The following is a 22,016-nucleotide window of genomic DNA, read 5'->3' on the forward strand; positions in this document are numbered from 1 at the left end:
TTTTCTTCTAGCTGAAGTACATCCTTTAGTAATTCTTTCAGGAAGAGTCTGTAACTGATATATTCCCTTCATTTTTTAAAAATATCTGAAACAGCTGTCTACCACCACTTTAAGGATATTGTCCCATTGTCCCATGGCTGATAAGAAGTCTGCTCTCAGCCTAGCTGTCATTCACAAATAATCTGTCTTTATCCTTAAGTATCTTTAAAATTTCCTATTTATCTTTGAAGTTCTAAGGAAATCTGTTCCTTACAAGTTTCAAATAACTACCTACAAACCATCTAGATCTAGAAACTTTTTTTTTTTTTAGATCTAGAAACTTTTGGAGAGATCATTCTTTGAGAACTTTTTCAATTTATTCCATTATTATTATTGAGCCGGTCAGGTTTTTCACCTCGTGTTAAATTTAGTAATGCATACTTTCCCAGAAAGGCATCTGCTTCAAATAAAATTTTCAATATAATAGCATTGGTTGAACACAATATCTATTAACATCTATTGTTAAATTGTTTGATCTTCTTTACATCTGTGGTTATATGCCTTCTTAATGCCTAATTTTGTGTATTTTTATTTTCTCTTTTTATCTGTATTTGACTAGCTGAATAGTTACCTATTTTGTTCCCTCAACAGAAGTTTATCTTTTTCTAGGCTATAAATAAATCTGTAGTTTAGATTTACTTATCAAATCTCATGAGGTTTTTTATTTCTAATTTATTTGTTTCAACTTTAATCTTTGTTAATTCCTTCCTCTTACTTTAAGTAATAATATTGATAATAATAGCAGCTACCATTCTTGAGTAGCTACAATGTATCAGGTTCTGACACAAAATATGCATTCAATAATTTTAAGGTGGATACTACCATCACCGTTTCACGGATAAACAAACTGAGGCACAGACAGGTTACTAACAACAACTTACAAATATGATTCTTTCTTTTTGAATAAGGAACTTTTTAAGGCAATTAATTTTCTTCTAAGTATAGCTTTGGACACAACCCATAAGCTTTTAGATGTAATATTTTAAATGTCATTATTTTATAAATATTCTATAACTTCAGCTTTGATTTCCTCTTTGGCCCAACAGTTATTTAGGAAAGTGTTGAGATAACCTACTTCTAAGTGGTTAACTGAGTTTTTTAAACATTACTGTTATTAATTTGTAGTTTTACTGTCAAATTGTAAGCAAATATATCCAGCGAAGTGTCTGATTTTTAAAATTTATTTAGATTTACTCTGTGGCTCAAAACTCTGGTTCCTAAATCTACTGCTGTCAAGAATGATCTGTAAGATTTTTAAAAATAGAAATTTGGGCTAACAATCCTTTTTTATAAAAAGAGGAGCAAAGCTTATGAACAGACAGTTCACAGAAAATAAATACATGTGATCCTTAAATATATGAAGGATGCCCAACATAATTCAATTAAATTATTATGAATTTAAACTATACTAAAATACCATTTTCAACTATCAGATTGGCAAAAATCCAAGTTCAAATTTATACAGCTCCTACCGAAGGCAATTTGGCAAATCTATTAAAATACACGTGCATTTATGTTTTTTGTTTTGTTTTGTTTTTTTGCGGTACGCGGGCTTCTCACTGTTGTGGCCTCTCCCGTTGCAGAGCACAGGCTCCGGAGGCACAGGCCCAGCGACCATGGCTCACGGGCCCAGCTGCTCCGCGGCATGTGGGATCTTCCCGGACCGGGGCACGCACCCATGTCCCCTGCATCGGCAGGCGGACTCTCAACCACTGCGCCACCAGGGAAGCCCGCATTTATGTTTTGACCCAGCTATTTTACTTCTGAGAAATTATTTTAGTCCATACAAATTAACATTTGTACAAGGTTGCAGCATTATTTGTGATACTGAAAGACTGACAATGGCCATTAATAGGGGATCTATTAAATAAATTATTTCACATTCAGGTGATAGAATACTATGCAGCAGTAAAAGGAATTAAGAAACTCTTTATGTACTAATATGGAAAGAACTCTAGATATATTGTTAACAGGTGCAAGTTACAGAACACTAGGTTCTACAGAATGCTAGGGAAATGAGGAAATGGGAAGATATACAGTTATTCATGTCTTTATATATATTACATATTTATATTCAAATATATATATGTATGTATGTGTTATATATGTGTATATAACACATATATATGTGTATATATATTATACATATGTTATATATAATTGTTATATATATGTGTATATGTTATACATATATAACAATTATATATATAATTGTTATATATGTATAACAATTTGTTATTTTTTTAAATGGTTGGAGCCTAGAAGTCTAGGTTTTGTTTTAAAGCCCTATCTACCTTATGATCAATTTGTGTAAATATTCCATAGACACTTGAAAAGAAGCAGAGATCTCCATGAGAGGATCAAAGTTTGATAGCCAAGTATAGGTACAGATACATATAAAGATACATATATACAATTGACATAAATAATATTAATGAGATTATCCATACCCTCTCATTCCCTACCCTAGTTGATGTCAAGTGGTAAGAAGTATGTTAAAATCTACCACTACAATTGTATTCTGCCAATTTCTCCATATTTTAATCACTATATATATATGTGTGTGTGTATATATATATATATATATATACACACATATATTATGTTAAAATATATACTATTAACAACAAAAATGTTCATAAGATATCTTTGCTGTGGATTTTATCTTTCACAAATAGACAATGGCCCTCTTTGTCACACTGATTGCTTTGCCTTAAATTCTGTTTTTCCATATTAATATTGCCCACTCTGCTTTCTTTTCAGATTTGATTGTTATAACTTTTTCTCAACACTTTTCTTTTTAAATATACAGTTACTTTCTTTAATAAAATTAATTGATTGATTTTCTTTTCCCTTTGGAGAGATGACCCAAACTGAGAATCTTTTCTGTGTAATAGTGGAATTTAACTAATTTACATTTATTATACATCATCTATGTACTCAGACTTATTTCCATTATCATATTTATTTATTTATGATTCCTCTATTTTCTCTCTTTTTCTATAATGGGTACGTTTTCTTTGTCATTGATTTTATCTGATATTTGGTGAGCCTTTTTTTTTTTTTTTTTTTTTTTTGCGGTACGTGGGCCTCTCACTGTTGTGGTCTCTCCCGTTGCGGAGCACAGGCTCCGGACGCGCAGGCTCAGCGCCCATGGCTCACGGGCCCAGCCGCTCCGCGGCATGTGGGATCTTCCCAGACTGGGGCACGAACCCGTGTCCCCTGCATCGGCAGGCGGACTCTCAACCACTGTGCCACCAGGGGAGCCCTGGTGAGTCATTTTGATCTTCAGATTTAAGTCTTCAATCAGCTTAAGAACATCCATTATCCACATGTTTAATTCCTGTTCACTATCCTCCACATTCATTATAATTTTGCTTATCATTTTATAGTTGTTGTGTTTACCTTTGAATTATGTGAGAGCTTCTTAAGCTTATTCTAAATATTACTAACTGGGTTTCCACAAAGTAGATTCTGCTCTTTACTGTTTGTAATATCATTTAGAATTCTTCTTGGCCATTTTTAGTTTTTTTATATTATTTCCTTAATTTAACCAGCACGTTCTTCATATCATTCTATTGCCTTATTTAATCTTTTGTCTTTAAAACAGTTAATTTTTTTCTAGAAGTCTGCCGAAAACACAAAGTTAACGTATCTAAATTTTACTTGGCTTTTTATAACAAATCCTTTTCAAAGCTTGGTTATTTCCCTACCTTCTAAATGCTAGGTTATACTTTTTTAGATGCAGAATCTTTTCTTTCACCAAACCATGAGGGTTTTTTTTTTTCCCCTCTCCTTCTTCTTTTTATATCCAAACTTGAAAATGGAGACATCTACTCAGGCTTGTTATTTATCTCCAAACTGTTAGTAGATTCTCCTTGGCAACTCTCATGGCACACACAGATGCTGTTAGAATACTCTCCTCAGATTTTAGGCTAGAGAGCTGGTTGTTATAAGACATCAATTAAATAATCCAGAAGCCTACAGGGAATGAGGAAGAAGCTGGGACAGGAGTCACTGCCAGCAGAGGAATTTCATCTCTGCATAATTTCTTCTTTGTGCCTGGTAAAGTTACTAGGCTGTGGGACCAATTTTTTTATGTCTGGTTTTCAATTTGGCCATTACTCTGGGTACACGATGTGATTATCCAACTTCCTAGCTGGTGAATGGCTTCTCTCTGCCACCCCACTCGCTGGATTTCTGTTTGGGAGAGCCACATTTGAGCTTGGGCTCCCCAGGGCACTGATTTCAAATGCTATTGACCCCAAACAACAAAAGTGGTTCCACGTAGAAAGACCCCTGACTGTTCCAGGGCTCACCCTTAGTTCTAAACAGCACAGAATTGTCCCCAAATCTCCAATTTCATATATTCCCACACTACATTGCTTTCTAAGGAAGAAGCAATGGGGTTCAACTCTCAATATCACCTACATTACAGTCCTAACTACCCCACAGATGACAAAAAAAAAAAAATCATCAAAGTACATTGCGTGCTGGGCATCTTTCTCTTATTTTTAGCTCAGGTGCAGCATTTCAGATAGGCTATATACTAGAAAAAGAGGGTTAGATCCTTGTGTTCAGTTATCTTCTTACTCAGAAATTCTACCCAACCTGGGTCTGATTTTTATTAAGAAAGGAAGTAATTTTCTTTACAGAGGTTCACCTAGCTCGAAATCCTATCAGGAGATGGGGATCCAGGTATTACTCCCTCAGAAAACTGGCTCTAGCGATTTAATGGACTCTTCCTTGCCTTGCAAACATCATTTCTAGCCAGGTGAACCTCAGCAAAGAAAATTGCTTCCTTTCTTAATAAAGAGCAAACCAAAATTGGATGAGTGCTGACAACTTCCTTGTACCAGCCCCCCCGCCTCACCTCTCCTATAGCAAGGCTATGTGTCCCTGTCCATCCCAAATTTATCTCAAAATCTGGGCAGAAAAAAAAAATGTTATTGCTCTTTTCCAAATACCTTCAAGGACTTCCAATTAGATTCACAAATATGGACTGGGAGCGTGACAGGCTCATGGCTAAACACCAGCACTGGTCTTCCTGGCTTCTCCACCAGCCCACCAGGGACAGAGATAAATAAGACAGACTCTGTGCTCCCACAGCGTCCAGTGTAAATCATTAAAATAATACCTGCGCCACATATTAAACTCCTCCGTGTTCCTCTCCATTAGACCATAAGCCTACAGAGAACACAGACCATCCCTCTGTCATTATTGCAAAGGAGGTTCTACAAAACACGTTAGTCACACCAAACAGAAACCAGTTCCAGTTCCTGCCCTTGAGGAGGTCATATTCCAGAGAGAGGTCCCCAGCTTAGCTGTGAATCAGTGCTCCCGTTGTGACCACGTCTCGGGTGCACACAGATGCTTTGGGATCTATTTTCCCTGGCTGCACACCGTAGGTAGTATTCTGGCAAACCGTCTCCCGGGACAGGTTGGAGTTGCATCTCAGCAGGACAAGCCATCTTCCTCAGAGTCCCAGTCCCCACAAGAGAGGCAGGTTGGGGTGACCTTGAACCAGACACCACTCTGACTCCCACGATCAGCCCCAGGCATAAACACCTGGTCTCCCTGCCTGGCAACTCAGACATAGCCCCAAGGTTCCAGCCAGGTCTGTTTCCCCAGCACACCCAGAGCAGACTGGTCAGACTGGTATTTCTGGGTCCTGGCCACTAGAGGCGTGGCCTCTAACAGTGCAGAAGCCCCACCTGAGAATGATCCGAAGGTACTCAATACCATCCGTCTCCTCACACTTGATGGACAAGAGCAAGTTCCCCAGACTGCTGCCGGTACAGTAGAAGTTTAGATGATCCTAGAGACAGAAATCAGGTGTTAGCGGGGAGGAGGGGACCTTCCTGACATGTTCCCTCAAGTCACCTCCTTCACCAGGAGTCAGAAGCCCCATAGCAATGAGGAAGAGAAGGATGCTACTGCTGTGGCTACTACTGGTGATGATGGGGGGGGGCGGAGGAGGGGAAGAAGGAGAAGGGTCACAGTAAGAGGCCCAACTGAGTCCCAGGATGTGCCAGGCACTGGGCTGAGGGCCTAAGAGCCCTCATCTCCTTTAACCCTGACTACAACTTTATGCAGGAGGAAACATCATCATCCCCATTTCACAGATGGGTAAACCAAGTTCAGAGTTGTTAACTGTCCAGGGTCACACAACTAATAGTGAAAGATCCAGGGTTCAAACCCACACCTGTCTTGACCAAAGCCCAAGTTCTTCACCACAAGATATCGAGTCCACTTCCTTGCTTCCAGGGGCAACGCTTGCCAATTCAGACTACTTGTGGGAATAAAGCCAGGAGGTTCACTGGCACCTCCACCCAAGGGGAGCCAGGAGGTCCTCTGGACAGTGGGTCTCCTCCTGGCCCAGGGAGCCCATACCAGACAGGCCATATCAGGATGCGGCCCTCGAATCTGCACTTTAACACATTCCCCAGGGGGTTCTGATGCAGCTCCTAAGACTGCAAAGCTGCCTTAGGCCGGAGATTTCTGGAATCTGCCTTCGGGACTTCCAGAACCTGCCAAGTCTAATGGGCAGAATATATTTAAAGAAATGTAACTTTGTCACTTTTTAAGCCATCAGAGGCTCACAGCACATCATCCAGTACAAGTACTCAGGGGGACCTGCTTGAATGAGGACACGAGAGACTTGTACCATTTTGACAGAAACAGACTTCCAAGGTGTGAGAATGTATTTGTCCCTTCCACCCTCCTCCACCCCCAAACACTACCCATTCCATCACCTCCTAAGATATTTGTTGGGGGAGATCCCCACCCAGACTCATCACACCAAGAGCCTTCCTAACTTCTGCACACCCTCTGTCCGCCCCATCCCTGCCCAGGAGCACAGCCAGTCAGACCTCTCCAACGAGGACACAGGCAGGCAGCAAGGACAGGGAGGGCGACTTTGAAGAGGACAGACAGAGATAAAGGGGCAACTGGAGAGGAATGCTGGGTTCCTGGGGCCCTCCCCCTCCAGCAGCTATTTTTGCCCCCGGGCCCCCTGGGCCTCACCTTCCCCAGGAAGTGCCTGCGGTAGGCCCTGGCTTCACCCTTGCACTCGAGCTTGTAGCCAAACGTGCTGGGGCTGAGGTTGTCCTCTTCCTCCTCCTCACAGATGCTGCTGCCCAGGGAGGTCGGCGTGCTCACGTTCTCAGGGTCCTCAATCCAATAGCCCCCAAACTGGGGCAGGACGATCAGGGGGTATGGGCCTCCCTTCTCCACCACCTAGAGGCAGAGGGAGGGTCTTGCACTGCAGCCTGCCCTGGGTCTGCAGGAGGTGTGCCCTCCAACTTCTGAACTGCTCCAAGGAGGGCATCCCGTCTTTGAGGCCAAACGCAGCAACATGAACCCCTCCCCTAAGCCCTACAACGTCTCCAGCTTCACCAACCCTGTAGTTTCAGAGGTGCAAAGCTTGGATGGGTACCCCCAATTTAAACAAAGGGAAAGGTGGCAAAAGGCCTCAAGCCCTCAAGTACCAGGGCAAGGGTTCTCTCCCACGTGGGGTGGGGCATGGACCATCAACATCATCACCGTCAGCTCCCCCGGCCCGCCGCCCCCCACCCCCCGGCAAAGACAGGACCCAGAGCTGCCGTGCGGCCAGGGGGATTCCTACCTCATCGATGCTGGGGTACGGAATGTAGTCGTCCTGCAAGACAAACCAGACAATGTCACCATTAGTCCCGGCAATGCCCAGAAAGTTTGATTACTGTTTCCATTCCCCTCTCCACTCCTTACTCCAGATGGGGTAAGGAATAGGCTGGGGGGCCTGGCAGGCTGCACCAGGGCTTTGGGAGCATCAGTGGGAAGAACACCGGACAGAACAGCCTAGAGGCAGCTCTGGGATGTGGCTTGAGTTCTTCCCCAAACTGACAGAACCTGAGTGCAAACCCTGCCAGCTGAAGATGCAGTACGCAGAGCGCGGAGTGCCACACTCTTGTGATCCAGCTTCTCACCCTAGGATGCTGTAACAGGAAGATGACCTCTGGTCCCACCTAGCCCCCTCCAGGAAAGGGGGTTAACCTCTAAGTGATAAGCTGCATGCCTGGGCCTTGGCAATGGAAGCTGAAGCTGAGAGCTGATGCCTCCGGAGCCTGGAGCATAGAGCCTGACACCCCTACGTGCTGCATGCGGTCTGTTTGCAGGAGCAGGTGCAGAGAAGCCAAGCTGAGCCACAAGCCTTGTCTCACCAAGGCCTCCACCCCAGCACACCCTGAAGCTGCCCCAAAGGTGTCAAGCCAGGGCCCCCCTTGCTTCCCACCGTGTACCGGTCAACGCCGTGTGGCCACTTAAGTGGCTCTTGGTGAAAATAAGAGTTAGACAGTGTAAGATAGCAGACCCCAGCATGCCAGCTCTGAGCCCTGCCTGTCACCCGCCCAGCCCACCTTGTTCTTCTGGGGTCCCGGCTTCTGCTCTTCAAGCTTGATCCCCTGCAGAAACAAGGAAAAGAGGATCCATGGAAAAGCAAAGGTCACAGAAGACAGGCCAAACAGAGGAGTCTATCAGGAGCAGCTGCCTTAGCTGGGGGTTAGTAACAACAGCAACAACAGCTGGCATGTGCTGGGCCCTTACACACTCAGGCCTCAGGCAAGGCAGCAGCGTAGGGGGTTAAGAGCGTGGACTCAATCCAGATCACCAGGATTCAAATCCCAACACTGCCGCTTATGACCTGATGACCATGGGCAAGTCACAAAACCTCTCTGTAGCTCGGTGTTCCCATCTGTAAAATGGGAACGAAAACGTCGCCTACTCTTGTGAAGATTAAATGTTGAGAGTGTGTTACGCCCTTGGAAGACTGATCACTATATAGTAAAACTACAGATAGGCAGCATTTTCATCTTGGTGCTTAAATATCTCCACCAGGCTCTCTCAAAGCCAGTAGGTGAGGGGTGAGAATGGGAGCCTGCATCTTCGGGTGTCATCGATGCCCACATGTTGGACCTCATGCCACACCAGCTCCACCCCTCCCTGGTGGGAAGGTCCAAGGGTGACAGGCAGGCCACCTGGTCCTCATTCTGCCGCTGTCGTACTATCCATGACCTTGACAAAGTTGAGCCTCTTGCAGCCTCCATGGCTTCATCTGCAAAATGAGGATTCTAACACCCATCTTCCCGCCTCACAGATGTGTCACTGCAAGGGACAGGCACCATGACTGGGCCTGGATTAAAGGGGATCATCTGCAGTTATCTGGAAAATGCTCTTCTGGGGAGCAGGGCCCGGTCCTACAGTCATATTCTGAATTAACTAGGTTTTCAGGGAGGGGGGCACATGGTGTTCCCAAGATTGTTTGAATAAATCCAATGAGGGTGTGAGACGCTGGGACACACTAGGAGAAACAGGTCCCCTCTAGAGAGGAGTGTCCAGAAGCGGCCGCTGCCTGATCATAATACACATCAGGATCTTGGCCTTCCATGGCGCTCCCTCTGTTGTCTCCTTTGAAGCCCTCAGCACCTATTTACCAACGAGGAAACTGAGGCCCAGGGAGTAGGTTGCTGGCCTAACGTCACAAAGCTTGTGAGTGACAGCACCTGGATTTGAAGCTGGACTGTGTGTCTACAAGTGTGTCTACAAGTGCATGGTCCTATCCCACAGCTCTCAGAGCCCAAGACTCCTGCTAACTGGGTGGATTTAGACTTGGGCTTCTCCAGACTTGGCTGGGCTGAGTCACCTGCGGCGTTGTTCAAGAGGGCATGGGAGGGCCCCCTCCCGCTGGACAGGTGCTCCTTTCCACACACAGGGATAAAAACCACCTGAGTGGCCAGCAGACCCTGTCCAGGGAGGCAAACTGGGCGGATGGGGATGGGGGTGATGTCAGGAGTTTGTTTTGTTTGTCCTGCACTAGTCATCCCTGCCTGGGAACAGCCCCTGGGCAGGACAGCAAACCTCCTCCTGTGCCTTCCCCCACGACAGAGCCACCACGCAGCACTGGGCCGTCTCTGGGTGTCATCCTTTGCAACAGGTGTTATGATTATGCCCCCCTCCCCCATCCCCAGCCATGAAGACACTGAGGCTCAGAGAGGTACAGTGACTTGACCAAGGATACTCAGCTAGAACGTGGACCTAGAACCAAAGGGATCCAAAGCTTGTGCACTCGGCCCCTGTTGCTTCACAGGGATTGTGCCCTTCTTCAAATCCCTAGACTCTCGGTCCGGGAGGTCAGGAGTCCTGGATCTTAGTTTCAGCTCTTCAGAACTCTCAGAGTGCCCTGGATGCTTCACTGCTCTGAGGCTCAGTCTTCACGCCCGCAGCATGAGAGAGGGCGCCCACACTCAAGGACAGACTCCAGCCACACTTCATAGAAGCCGCTTTCCATGTGAGTTTCATACAGGCAGAGGAGTTGGAAACTGTGGCCCCTAGGAGGCTGGGACCCAGTGGGCACGTGGTAGAGGCCCAAGCACTGGGAAGTCCGGTTTCAGCCACCAGCAATCTCAACTGAGATGAAATTGACCCACCGCCCAAGGGTGTCAGCCGCCTGCCGTGGAGACACACAGGAAGCAACCAGAACCCTGGCACTTCCCTGGTGGTCCAGTGGTTAAGACTCCACGCTTTCACTACAGAGGGCGCGGGTTCAATCCCTGGCCGGGGAACTAAGATCCCACAAGTTGCATAGTGCGGCTAAAAAAAAAAAAGACCCCTGTCCTTGCCAGGCTCCCAATCTAGTTGAGAGGAGAACCCAGCAGCCTCGAAACACGAGGACAGTGAGGCCAGTTAAGTGGGGCTGGAGTCTGTGCTCAGAGAAGCCTTTTGTTGGGGAGGCCAGGGGCCCCGGCTAGCGGTGAGGGGTGAGTGGATCGTGGGAGCAACCAGAGAGAAGGCAGGGTGAGCCGCAAACTCCCCGCCAGCTTGCCAGAGTGTGGGGATTCCGTGGCTCGAGGTGAAGATCCCAGCTTTACTGAGCACCTATTACACACTGCCTCCCATTACTCACTGTGAAGGCCGGTGCCCTCCCTGTTTCCGCAACTTGACTGTACGTTCCCTAAACACACATAAATCAGTTTGTAGTCCACACACTGCTGGGCACAGAGCAGGATTTTAATAACTTGCTCGTGATAATGACACAACCACTAATAATAGTTTTCCCTCAAACAGTCCCTCCCCCTCCCCCCTTAGGGAGACCTGGCTTTCCCATGAGGACCACGCTTGCTGGTAGCAGCTGCCTTCTCAGCATCTCCACCTGCATCTCAGGCCCGTTGTGGGCACGCTCTCTGCCTCTCCTCCTAGAGCTTCCATCACTACCGGATCCTCCCTCCTGGAGCCTGCAGCAGCTACCATAATATAGCGGCTAAGCCTTGAAGCTATGTACTAGCCCTGAGCCCTTAAGTGTTTTATTTAATATCTCTGTGCCTCAGTTTTCTCACCTGTGAAATGGGGATAATAATAATATGCCTACTTCCTGTGGGTCTTGTCAGGAAGACATGAGATAACGCCTGTCAGTCTCTGAGCCCAAGAAGTGCTTGAAATACGTGGGCTATTATCAGCATCTTCTTCCCATCTACATTTATTAAGCCTTCTGGACCTCCCCCCATATTCCCTAGGGCAGTGGTTCTCATTTGTGAGCCCTCACCCCTTGGTGAGGGGTGATTATAAAGGACCCCCAACACTGAACACTGATTTTTGTGCAATGCCTACAAAGTATTTACATATTTCTCATTTCATCCCAACAACCACGTAAGTGGGTATTTTACATGTAAGCGGGCGTTCTTATTTATAGAAGCCGTGATATTGTGATTTATAAGAAGAAATATATATTTGGTCTTCATGCAATTTGAGGCACAGAGCTCCTAAAACGCTTGGAATTTCCTAGGTGATAAGAGCAATCTTTTGTTATAGCATTTGGACTTTTGTCCTTGATTCCTAAAACAGCTCCAGAGCCATAAAGGTGAAAGGAGTGTCTTGTTATAAGTTTATGTTAATGAGGTAACTTTTGGGAAGCCCCCCTAAGGATGGAGGCTTGTTGCCAGGGGAACCAACCCCGATTAGAGGGTTGGAACTTTTACCCCCACCCCCAACCTCCAGAGAGGGGAGAGGGGCTGGAGATTCAATCAATCACCAATAGCCAATGATTTAATCAATCATGCCCATGTAAAGAAGCCTCCACAAAAACCCAAAAGGACAGGGTTTTGGGAACTTCCTGGTTGGTGAACACATGCTGTGCCCAAAGAAAGCAGAGAAGCTTGCATCCCTTCCCACATACCTTGCCCTAGGCCATTCTTCCATCTGGCTGTTCCTGAGTTACAGCTTTTTATAATAAACTGATAATCTAGTAGTAAACTCTTTTCCTGAGTTCTGTGAGCCACTCTAGCAAATTAATTGAACCCGAGGAGGGGGTCGTGGGAACCTCCGATTTGTAGCCAGTGAGTCAGAAGCACAGGTGTCAACCTGGACTTGGGATTGGTGTTGAAGTCAGGGGAGGAGGGTGGTCTTGTGAGACTGAGCCCTTCACCTGTGGGATCTGACCCTATCTCCAGGTAGACAGTCTCAGAACTGAGTGAAACTGTAGGGCACCCAGCTGGTTTCGCAGAACTGTTTAGTGTGGGAAAACTGCCACACGTCTGGTGTCAGAGTGAGGTGAGAACAGTGCTGTGAGTAGACAGAAAACAGGAGCGAGAAGCTTAGAAAAGGGAAGGAACTAGTGCTAGCAAGTATTAGATGCAGGATTTGAACTCAGGTCTGTCTCCCACTCCGCTGCTCTGCCTCGCAGACGTGAGATGAGTTCCCTAAGAAGGGGCTTTCTTTCCAACCCATTGCAGGGACAACGGACCCCCTCAAACCCTCCCCACATCCGTCTGCCCTGCTGGCAGGTTCTGTTTGTCTTCTTTCCATCCTTCAGGCGGGAGCCGTCCCAGAATCCTCTGTGCCGTTCGACATGGAAATGGCCTCAGGTGCTCCAGGCCATCAGGACTGTGAGTTCTCTCTTCTCTGCCCTCCCTCCAAGCACCCGAGTTTTGCCTGTGGGTTCTGCTGGTGTCGTGTCCGCTGAGGTCGCTGCAGCATCCCCACCCGGTGCCTGGCTCCCCGACAATGAGGATGCTCACCTGCATTTTCTCCAGCATCTCAAAGAACTCCGCTGACTGAAAGACACAAAGAGGGCGGGGAGAGAAAGATGGGGCGTCAGCCAGGAGGTCTGCTGAGAAAGCCTCTCCATTGACTGTCTGGAAGTTCAACCCAGGGCTTCCCCAGGGACAAAATTCATTTGGATCAAGAGAGAAGATAATTTGATCTTGCCTTTGCAGGGCTGGAGGGCCAGAATACCCCATACAACAAGAGGGGGAGAAAAGCATGCCTGGCCTGGCAAATGGCCCTGGGGAGAACAGTTACTCAGTCTCTGTCAAGAGGGAGGGGTCCCTGGGAAAAGCCAAGGTCTCCAAAAGCCCTGGGATTCAGCCTCCAGCAGGATTCGTGTTTGGGATGTTTTCAGCCCAACAGTGAGGCCAAGATGTCCCACACAAGTAGTTTTCCAACTTTTGTGGCAACACACAGCTCTTCTGTCTTCTCTCAGAAGTCTCACTTAGAACTCCAACATACAAAACCAGTAAAAGCACAGCTGCTCTGGCCAAGGCAGAGCCCCTGATGTGCCACCTCTGCCTGTCCCTGTCCCCTGTCCCCAAGGCACCTTTTGGGACCCAAGAATTGGTGAGCAAAACCTAAAAACCATTGAACTGCAGCCTCCAGTGGCCTGGATGGGTTATTTTTAAAATCGTAAACTACGTAAGTCCAAACTTTTAACCTACTTTGGTGCCACCCTTGTAAACTCCAGGTAAGACCAAAAGGAGGAAAAAGTGGAATGAAAGGGTGAGGGACTGAAAGCTCTACCCTAATAAACACATGCAGAGGTTGCCCCAGAAGTGTCCCCACTTCCCGTTCTGTAAAAACAGCTACACTTTTTTGTCATAAGATCACTGCCCACATCAGGGCACTGGCAAGCCACGAGTTAATGAGTGCCCAGAAGAGACAGTCCCCAGATGAATAGGAAACAAAAGAAAGCAGTGAAAAGGAAGCATGTCCTTGTCACTTCATGCAGAGGCAGGGCATCCACCCTGCTTTCCTCTGCAGGCACCAATGGACCAGAACTGCCTGCAGCCCCGTCACCCTTAGCATTCTCAGAGGAGAACCACCATGGAAAGGACCTTGTGGAGTCACCTGCAGAAACCTGGCCCTGCTGCAGACTCCAAGTGACTTCTCCCAGGCTAAAGGTGGCCCATCAGAGGCAAAGAGTCTCTGACCCCCCAGCAGTTCAGGTTCCAGGGTCTGGAAACCCCACTTGTGAATGTACAGGGTTGAGGACAAGCTTGGGTCACCCACATCAAGCACCCTTGACCAGAAGCAGCCATCAAACACCCAGCTCTCAAACCTATCCTTCCCACTCGTTCTGGGTATTCTTACCGACTCCAGTCTCCAGGATACCAAGACTAATAGACATAAAGAACTTATTCAGATCAGTAAGGCTAGAAAGATGAGCAAAAAGAGAACAAGGAGGTAGAAACAATCAGCATTTTAAATACACAGACCTCTGACCCAACAATTCCTCTTCGAAGAATGTGTACTATAAACACACTTACACGTGAACACAAAGACAGATACAATATAATGGCCATTGCAGCATTTTTTGTAACAGCAAAAAATGGGAACAACTTAAATGTAGGAAATTGGCTAGAATAAGCTACATAGAATAAAATACAAATACTACGAAAGACTGTGTGCCAATAACTGAGATGAAATGAACAATTCCTAGCAATACACAAACTACCAAAACTGACTTGGGAAGAAACAGAAAATCTAAAAAGACCCATATTAAATAAAGAGATTGAATTAGTAATCAAAAAACTACCCACAAAGAGAAGCCCAGGTCCAAATGGCTTCAGTTGTGAATTCTACCCCTTAAAGAAGAAGTAATACTAATTCCTCACAAACTCTCCCAAAGATAGAAGAGGGAATGCTTCTCAACTTATCCCATAAGGTTAGTACTACATTGACACCAAAATTAACATCACAAGAAAAGAAAACTACAGACCAATATAGCTTATGAAAAGAGATGCAAAAATTCTCAACAAAATTCTAGCAAACTGAATCCAGCAACATAAAAAGAACTACCATTTGACCCAGCAATTCCACCCCTAGGTATATACCCCCAAGAGAAATGAAAACATATATTTAAAACATATGTCTCAAAAACTTGTACGCTCATGTTCACAACAGCAATATTCATAATACCCCAAAAGCGGAAACAACCCAAAAAGTCCATCAACTTTTGAATAAACAAATTATAGCACATCCATCAATGGAATAGTATTCAGCCATTAACAAAAAAAAAAAAGAATGAAGTACTGGCTCATGCTACAACATGCAAAAACGTTGAAAACATTATGCTAAGTAAAAGCCAGACACAAAAAGCCACGTGATTCCATTAATATAAGATATCCAAAATAGGCAAATCTAAAGAGACAAAAAGTAGATTTGTGGTTGCTTAGGGCTGAGGGAAATAGGGGATTTGGAAGGTGATAACTAAAGGATATATGGTTTCTTTCTGAGCTGATGAAAATGTTCTAAAATTGACTGTGGGTAACGGTTACAGAATTCTGTAAATATACTAAAAACCATTAAGCTGTGAACTTTAAATGGGTGCCTTTATGGTACTGAATTCTATCTCAATAAAGCTGTTCAAAAAGAAAAACTACTCAGTTATTCAAAAAGAAAGCAGTAGATCTATATTGCTTATATGAGGTGCTCTCCAAGATATATTAAGGGGGGGTGCAAATCAGAACATCACATAGAATACGATCCCCTTTTAATAAAAACAAAACCTAAAAAGACCTATATGTATGTATATAAATGCATAGAAAATAATACAGAAGATACCTCACACTATCAAAAAGTGATTATATTGAGAAGGCGGAGAGAATAGTGAAGGGGGGTTTGCTTTATACATGGCCTGCTTCACAAGCAGGTAGACCTACATTACTGGCATAATTCAATTTCAAAGAAATAAGTTTTGGAAAGGAAAACAGAAAAATGTGCAAAGGACAGGAACAAACAACTTGCTAAAGGAGAAATATAAAATGACCAATAAACAATTGGAACATGCCCAACCTCCCAAGTTATGAAAGAAATTAAGCTAATAGTAAGATAACATCTTTCACCTATCAGATTGGCCACAATTAAAAAGAAAATCCAGTGTTGGCAAGGACTGTAGGTTAAGTGTGCACCTGGTACTTTCTGAAGGGCAGTTTGGTACTATGTGTCCAAAGCCTGAAAAACGTTCATGTATTTTGGCCCATAAACCCACTTAAAGAAATTTACCCGAAACCAATATTTGGGCAACTACACAAAGATATGTATACAAGGATATCTGTCGAAACACTGTTTATGGGTAAAAAAAAGTGGAAAGAGCCGAAGTACCCATCAATGAGGGAAAGAATAAATCATACAAGGAAGTATGCCCGTACAATAAAATACTCTAAGAGGAGATCTGTGTTGATTATGCTACTAGGAAGATTCACGTTGTACCCTTAAGTGAGAAAAGTAGGGTTTAGAACAATGTGACCCCTTTTTTCTCAACATATATGTCTTCATGTTGAATACACACATCACCCCTCCAGAGAAAAATATCTTGAAGGATATATGTCAAAATGAGTTATAAGTTAAGGATAATTTTTTTCCTTTTTGCTTTTAAGTATTTTTAAAATTTTCTATAACAATTATAAATTATTTTTGCAGTTAATCAACTGCAAAGATTTCAACACATAAGCAGAGGCTCTGGCATGCCTTTTTTTGCTTCTCCCAACTCCTGCTACATGCCTTTCCTGTACCCTCATAAGACGCTGTGCCCAAGGACCCAAGTTATACAGCCTTTTGTGCCCAAAGAAAGCCCCTGAATTCAGGCCAATTCATTTCCAGGTCTAACCATGGCCCTGGGTGTTATAGACTAAGACTCACCCCCATATCCAGCTTACCCCCTGGGATCCATGTAAACTGGCAACCAAAATACCTTAGGTGTGTTCCTACACAATGTTCCTTGTGTTGGTTAATCTATTAACCCCAAATGATTAAGTGCTGGCAAGGCATGGACTGGTCACTGGAAGTACTAGGCAAGGGCTCCATTTCTAGGGTACTTGACCTTAATTATGAGACAAAGTTACACAGGGTTATGTTACAGATGACCAGTGGTTCAGAGGAGGCATGAAGCACTTCTTGCTGGGAGGTAAGGATACTAGTTCTGTACTGCTGTAGAACAAATTACCCCAAAACTTGGTGACTCGCAACAACGTCCATGGGTCAGGAATTCAAAAGTGGCTTCGTTGGTCAGTTCTGGCTCCGGCGGTTGCATTCAGAATGTCAGCAGAGGCTGCATCACCTGAAGGCTAGATTGGGATTGGAGGATCTGCTTCCAAGATGGCACACTCACAAAGCTGTCAGCAGGAGGACCCAGTTCCCCATCACACAGACCTCTCCATCGGTTGCTTGAGTATCTTCAAAATGTGGCGGCTGACTCCCCCGGAGCAAGTGATCCAAGAGAGAAAGCATGAAGGAAGCTATACTACCTTTACACCTTCCTTTCCCTTTTATCCTATCCTTTAGAAGCTAGTGTCCACGACCAGCCCTCACTCAAGGGGAGGGGAATTAGGTTCTGAAGGAGAAAAGTATCAAAGAGCTTGTGGACATATTTTAAAACTACCACATCAAGGAAGTCTTCTTGTAAGAGGCTGGATTCTAACCAGACCTTAAAAGATAAACAGAAATCACTTGATAGAGAGGGTGGAGAGGGCATTACAGGCGGTGGTAACTGTGAGGGCAAAGGTGGAGAAGCACGGTGTGTACTCAGTGAATGGTGAGTGGATGAACCTGGCTGCCTGAGGCCTCTGGGTCAACATCCTTAAGTTCAGACTGGAAAGGAGGGCTGGGGTCTAGGCCTGAGAGATTCCAAACGCCAAGAATTCAGGCTTAATCTGGAAGGCGCTGGAGAGCTACTGAGGTTTGGGTACAATAGAAAGATAAAGTCGTCCACAGTACCTGTGGGGGATTGGTTCCAGGACCCCTGTAAATATCTGAGGATGCTCAAGTCCCTTATTTAAAATGGAATAGCACAGTTGTCCCCTTTATCCCCCTTTATCCGCAGGTTCCACCAACTGGGGATCAAAATCGAAATCTTTAGTTGAATCTGTGGATGCAGAACCCGTGGATACAGAAGGCCAACTCAACAGGAGGGAGTAGAATCCAGTGGTCAAAGCCAGGTATGGGAAGTGACCGACCTGCTACTGGCCGGCTGCGTGGTACAAGGCACGTGATTCAATCTCTCTTACTTCCCTCACCTGAAAGCGGGATCAGCCCCTGCCTTTCAGGGCTCATGTGAGGCTGAAGTAAGAACGTGGACAAGAAGTGCCAGGGCCTGGTCCATGGCCAGCGCTCAGTAAACAGCAACTACTATAAGGAACTATTAGAAAGTTCACTCTGGAAACAAGCTTTGCCTGTTGGGAGATGGTCTAGTACCTTCAGGACAGTTAGCTTTTCCTGATTTAGCTTTTCTTGACCTCATTGGTCTTCCCAGAGGCAGCGTGTTTAGATTACTGTTAAAAATGGGTCTATTTCCCGAATGAAGATGCTCCGTGGCCTCAGGGCTGGCACAGGTGGTGAGATGAAAGGGCTGTGATTCAGCCTCAGCCCTGAGTAACACACTGGGTGGACAATTGCTGCGTGGACAGTGTCCAGGAGCAGAAATCAGCCAGTGGCAACTCGGCCCCAGCTGGCCTAGCCCCACTTCATGGTGACTTGTTGAACTTTCCAATGGGACAGTTCCAACCTTGGCAAAGAGCAAGTCTCCTTTTCCACCCAGAAGCAGGGTGACTCAGGCCAGCCTGGAACAGCAGCTCCGGCCACTGAGTCCCACCCTTGTCCACACCCCGTGAGGTTGCTTCACGCGGCCAAGGGCGCACAGCAGGCACTCAGTAAATGTTCACTGACTCACTGGCATCGTCCCACAGGCCCTTTAGGAGAGAAAGCCTAAAGCATTCTTCGGAAGGGGATGCCCCTCCATTGGGAAGCCAGGCGCTGGATTTTCACAGAGAAATGTAATTCAGCCTTCTCATCAATAGCGGCCCAGCTGTCTAATTTATTATTAGCAACAGCCATCAACACCCAAATCAGAGCAGCGGCCAGCATTTCCCCTTGGGCTCTGCTTTAACAGTCAGTCAAGTAGGATGTGAAATCACCGAGAGCCAGCACCCAGCCGGGGAAACCACAGGCTGGGCCCCAAGGTTCGGTCCGGGTTCAAGCCGTGTCCTCCCACCTCTCAGTATAGAAACCGACCAGTCTTCCTTCAGAAGGACAAAATGCGTCCTTGCGGGGAGAAGGCCAGAGGAGGTCCGACACAGCAGGAACAGAAGTGAACAGGAACTGCAAGGCCAGTCTTGAGGAATCTTCCCGATGCCCCTACTTGTTCACTCTGGTGCTAGCCCCTTGCCCAGGTGGTGAAGAAGTAGAAGCAATGGAAGGGATAGAGCATGTGCGAGTATAGCAGGGCCACCACCCCATCTCAGCACCCTGTGCCCTTCCCGCGGGCAGGAGCGGCCTGGCCTGCCTCTCTCTGGTCCACAGCAGCTCTACACGTGGACGTGACCTTTCCTGGCAGATGGGTGGCCACCTGTCCTCTCCTTCTTGCTGCATCGCAGGAAGGGCCCCCACCAGCACACACCCCTCTCTTTCTGACCCTAGTTGAAGTCGCACCCACTGCCATCCATCTGCTGCCCACCAGATCCCTGCGGGGGGTCCTGCCCTAGCTCTGGCCTCCTCTGCTTCCCTCCTGCAGGCAGGCTGTATTTGTGTGTGAGCAGTCTGCCCAGAAGGTACCACACGCCCACTGCTCACACACAGGACGAGGCCATCTGAGCGCCTGCACCTTGGAACAAGGCTCAAAACGGCACCGACTCACAGGGCTGTGGTGGGATAACGTGAGCCAGTCTGCAGAGCCAGACACAGCACCCAACGCAGAACTCGCTCCGTGCACAGCAGCAAGTGTCTCCTTATCCCACCTCAAGCCAGGGCATGCATGAGGAGGCCAAGGCATGTCAACAGCAACCAGAAACGGTAAAACAAGACGAGGATGGAGGACAAGGTGTCTTCCCCCCCCACACAGTCCCAGGAGAATGGGATGGAGATGTGGGCTGGGTGGTGCTGAGGAGAGGAAGAAAATGTGTCTGAGAAGGTTTCCTCATTATACAGAGAAGGAAGACACCACAAAAGAAAAGGATTTCTGGAGAGTTTTGTAGAGATTTTTGGAAAGCTGGGAGAGCTGGGAACCCAGAGCACACACCCCATCAGGAGCCAGACCGGATGTGTCCCAAGGCCACCCAAGCACAGTACATGCTGCGCAGCCCTGGCTCTGCTGCTGGCTCAGAGGCCCCCATCCAGAGGACATCAGGATGAGGGCCAGCTGGCCGCCACTCTGGTTGCTGGAACCTGCAGAAGGAGGCAAAGGGCGGTTCACTAGAATAGAAGGTCCTTGAGGGGAGGGCTCTGATTATTTTGTTCACTGCTATATCCCTGGATGTACAGCTGCCTGGCACAGGGTAGATGCTCCAGAAACATTTCCTGAATGAATGAGAATGAATTGGGCAGGGGAGACTGACTCCTAGGCCTGTGGGTGGCCGGGGCTATCTCCTCAGGATGGCTACAGTCAGGGCAGGACAGGCCAATGCATGTGCTAGTAAGGGCTGTCTCTTCTCTGGCCACAGACTGTACCCCTCACCCTGGACAGCCAACAGTTGCATCCAGGTCCTATTCCAACCAAGCCTCCTTCCCCCCTCTCCCCTGTGCAACCTTCATGCTTCTCCTTCCCTTCTTTGGTCTGCCTTCATACCAGCTCACACTGAACATAGCTCCTCAGCTGCTTGAGGCCTGCAGAGGCACAGCTTCAACTACGTCAACTTGGGCCAGGAGCATACAAGGCTCTCTATTACCTATGGCAATGGTGATACAACGGAATTACCAGGAGAGCGTGTTAAAACACAGGTTCCTGGCCCCAGCCCTAGGGAATCTGAATTTCTAACACATTCCCAGGTGATATGGATACTCCTGATCCAGGGACTACACTGTGAGAACCACTGACCTATGGAATTATAATGTTTAATGCAGGGGGTGTATGAAAGGGATCAACCTGGCCAGAGCAGAGATTGGGCAGGGAAGCAGGGTGGGAGGATGACTGGTTTTTATAGGACAACTTAAAAATTATGCAGATTTATATTTAAATCTGTAAGAGAGGATTTGAAAATGCAAATGACTACAAGTACCAGGCAAGTAACATAAAAGAATGAAGAGATAATAAGAGATTGAATCGGTAATCCAAAACCTCCCAGCAAAGAAAAGTCCAGGATCAGATGGCTTCATGGTAAATTTCACCAAACATTTAAAGAAGAATTAGCACTAATCCTACATAAACTCTTTCAAAAAACTGAAGAGGAAGGAACACTTCTTAATTCATTCTGCGAGGCCAGCATTACCAAAACTATACTAAGAAACGACAAGGAAACAAAACTACAGATCAATATCCTTAATGGATATAGATGTAAAAGTTCTCAACAAAATACTAGCAAACCAAATCCAACAGCACATTATACATTGTGACCAGGTGGGATTTATCCCAGGAATGCAAGCTTGATTCAACATAAGGAATTCAATCAATGTAATATATCACATTCATAGAATGAAGGGAAAAACCACATAATCATCTCAGCTGATGCAGAAAGAGCACTTGACACAATCTAATACCCTTTCTTGATAAAAACACCCGGAACACTAGGAATAGAAAGGAACTTCCTCAACATGATAAAGGGCTTTTTTTTTTAATCCACAGCTAACATCATGCTCAATGATACTGAAAGCTTTTCCCCTAAGACCAGGAACAAAACAAGGATGCCCACTTTCACCACTACTATTCAGTGTACTGAAAGTTCTAGCCAGAGCAATTAGAGAAAGAA

At 46.1% G+C, this 22,016-nt stretch overlaps 1 protein-coding gene across 6 annotated transcripts in view; it reads right to left on the bottom strand.

Moving 5' to 3' along the window:
- The window catches only part of RAP1GAP2 (RAP1 GTPase activating protein 2), a 187,203-nt gene that overhangs the window by 48,924 nt on the left and 116,263 nt on the right, over window positions 1-22,016 (bottom strand). For 4 of the 6 annotated variants that reach the window (XM_029210687.1, XM_029210685.1, XM_029210686.1 and 1 more), the window contains 5 exons: window positions 13,086-13,121; window positions 8,436-8,480; window positions 7,667-7,699; window positions 7,066-7,278; window positions 5,754-5,857 (listed from right to left, as the gene is read on the bottom strand). In XM_029210687.1, coding sequence (XP_029066520.1) covers window positions 5,754-5,857; window positions 7,066-7,278; window positions 7,667-7,699; window positions 8,436-8,480; window positions 13,086-13,121 — 431 coding nt within the window. The remainder of the gene's footprint in view (window positions 1-5,753; window positions 5,858-7,065; window positions 7,279-7,666; window positions 7,700-8,435; window positions 8,481-13,085; window positions 13,122-22,016) is intronic. The other 2 variants (XM_029210689.1, XM_029210688.1) reach the window with 1 other exon arrangement.

This window comes from Monodon monoceros, unplaced genomic scaffold, assembly GCF_005190385.1.
Source record: "Monodon monoceros isolate NGI ecotype Baffin Bay Population unplaced genomic scaffold, NGI_Narwhal_1 Super_Scaffold_9, whole genome shotgun sequence".
In the NCBI taxonomy this organism is placed as follows: Eukaryota; Metazoa; Chordata; class Mammalia; order Artiodactyla; family Monodontidae; genus Monodon; species Monodon monoceros.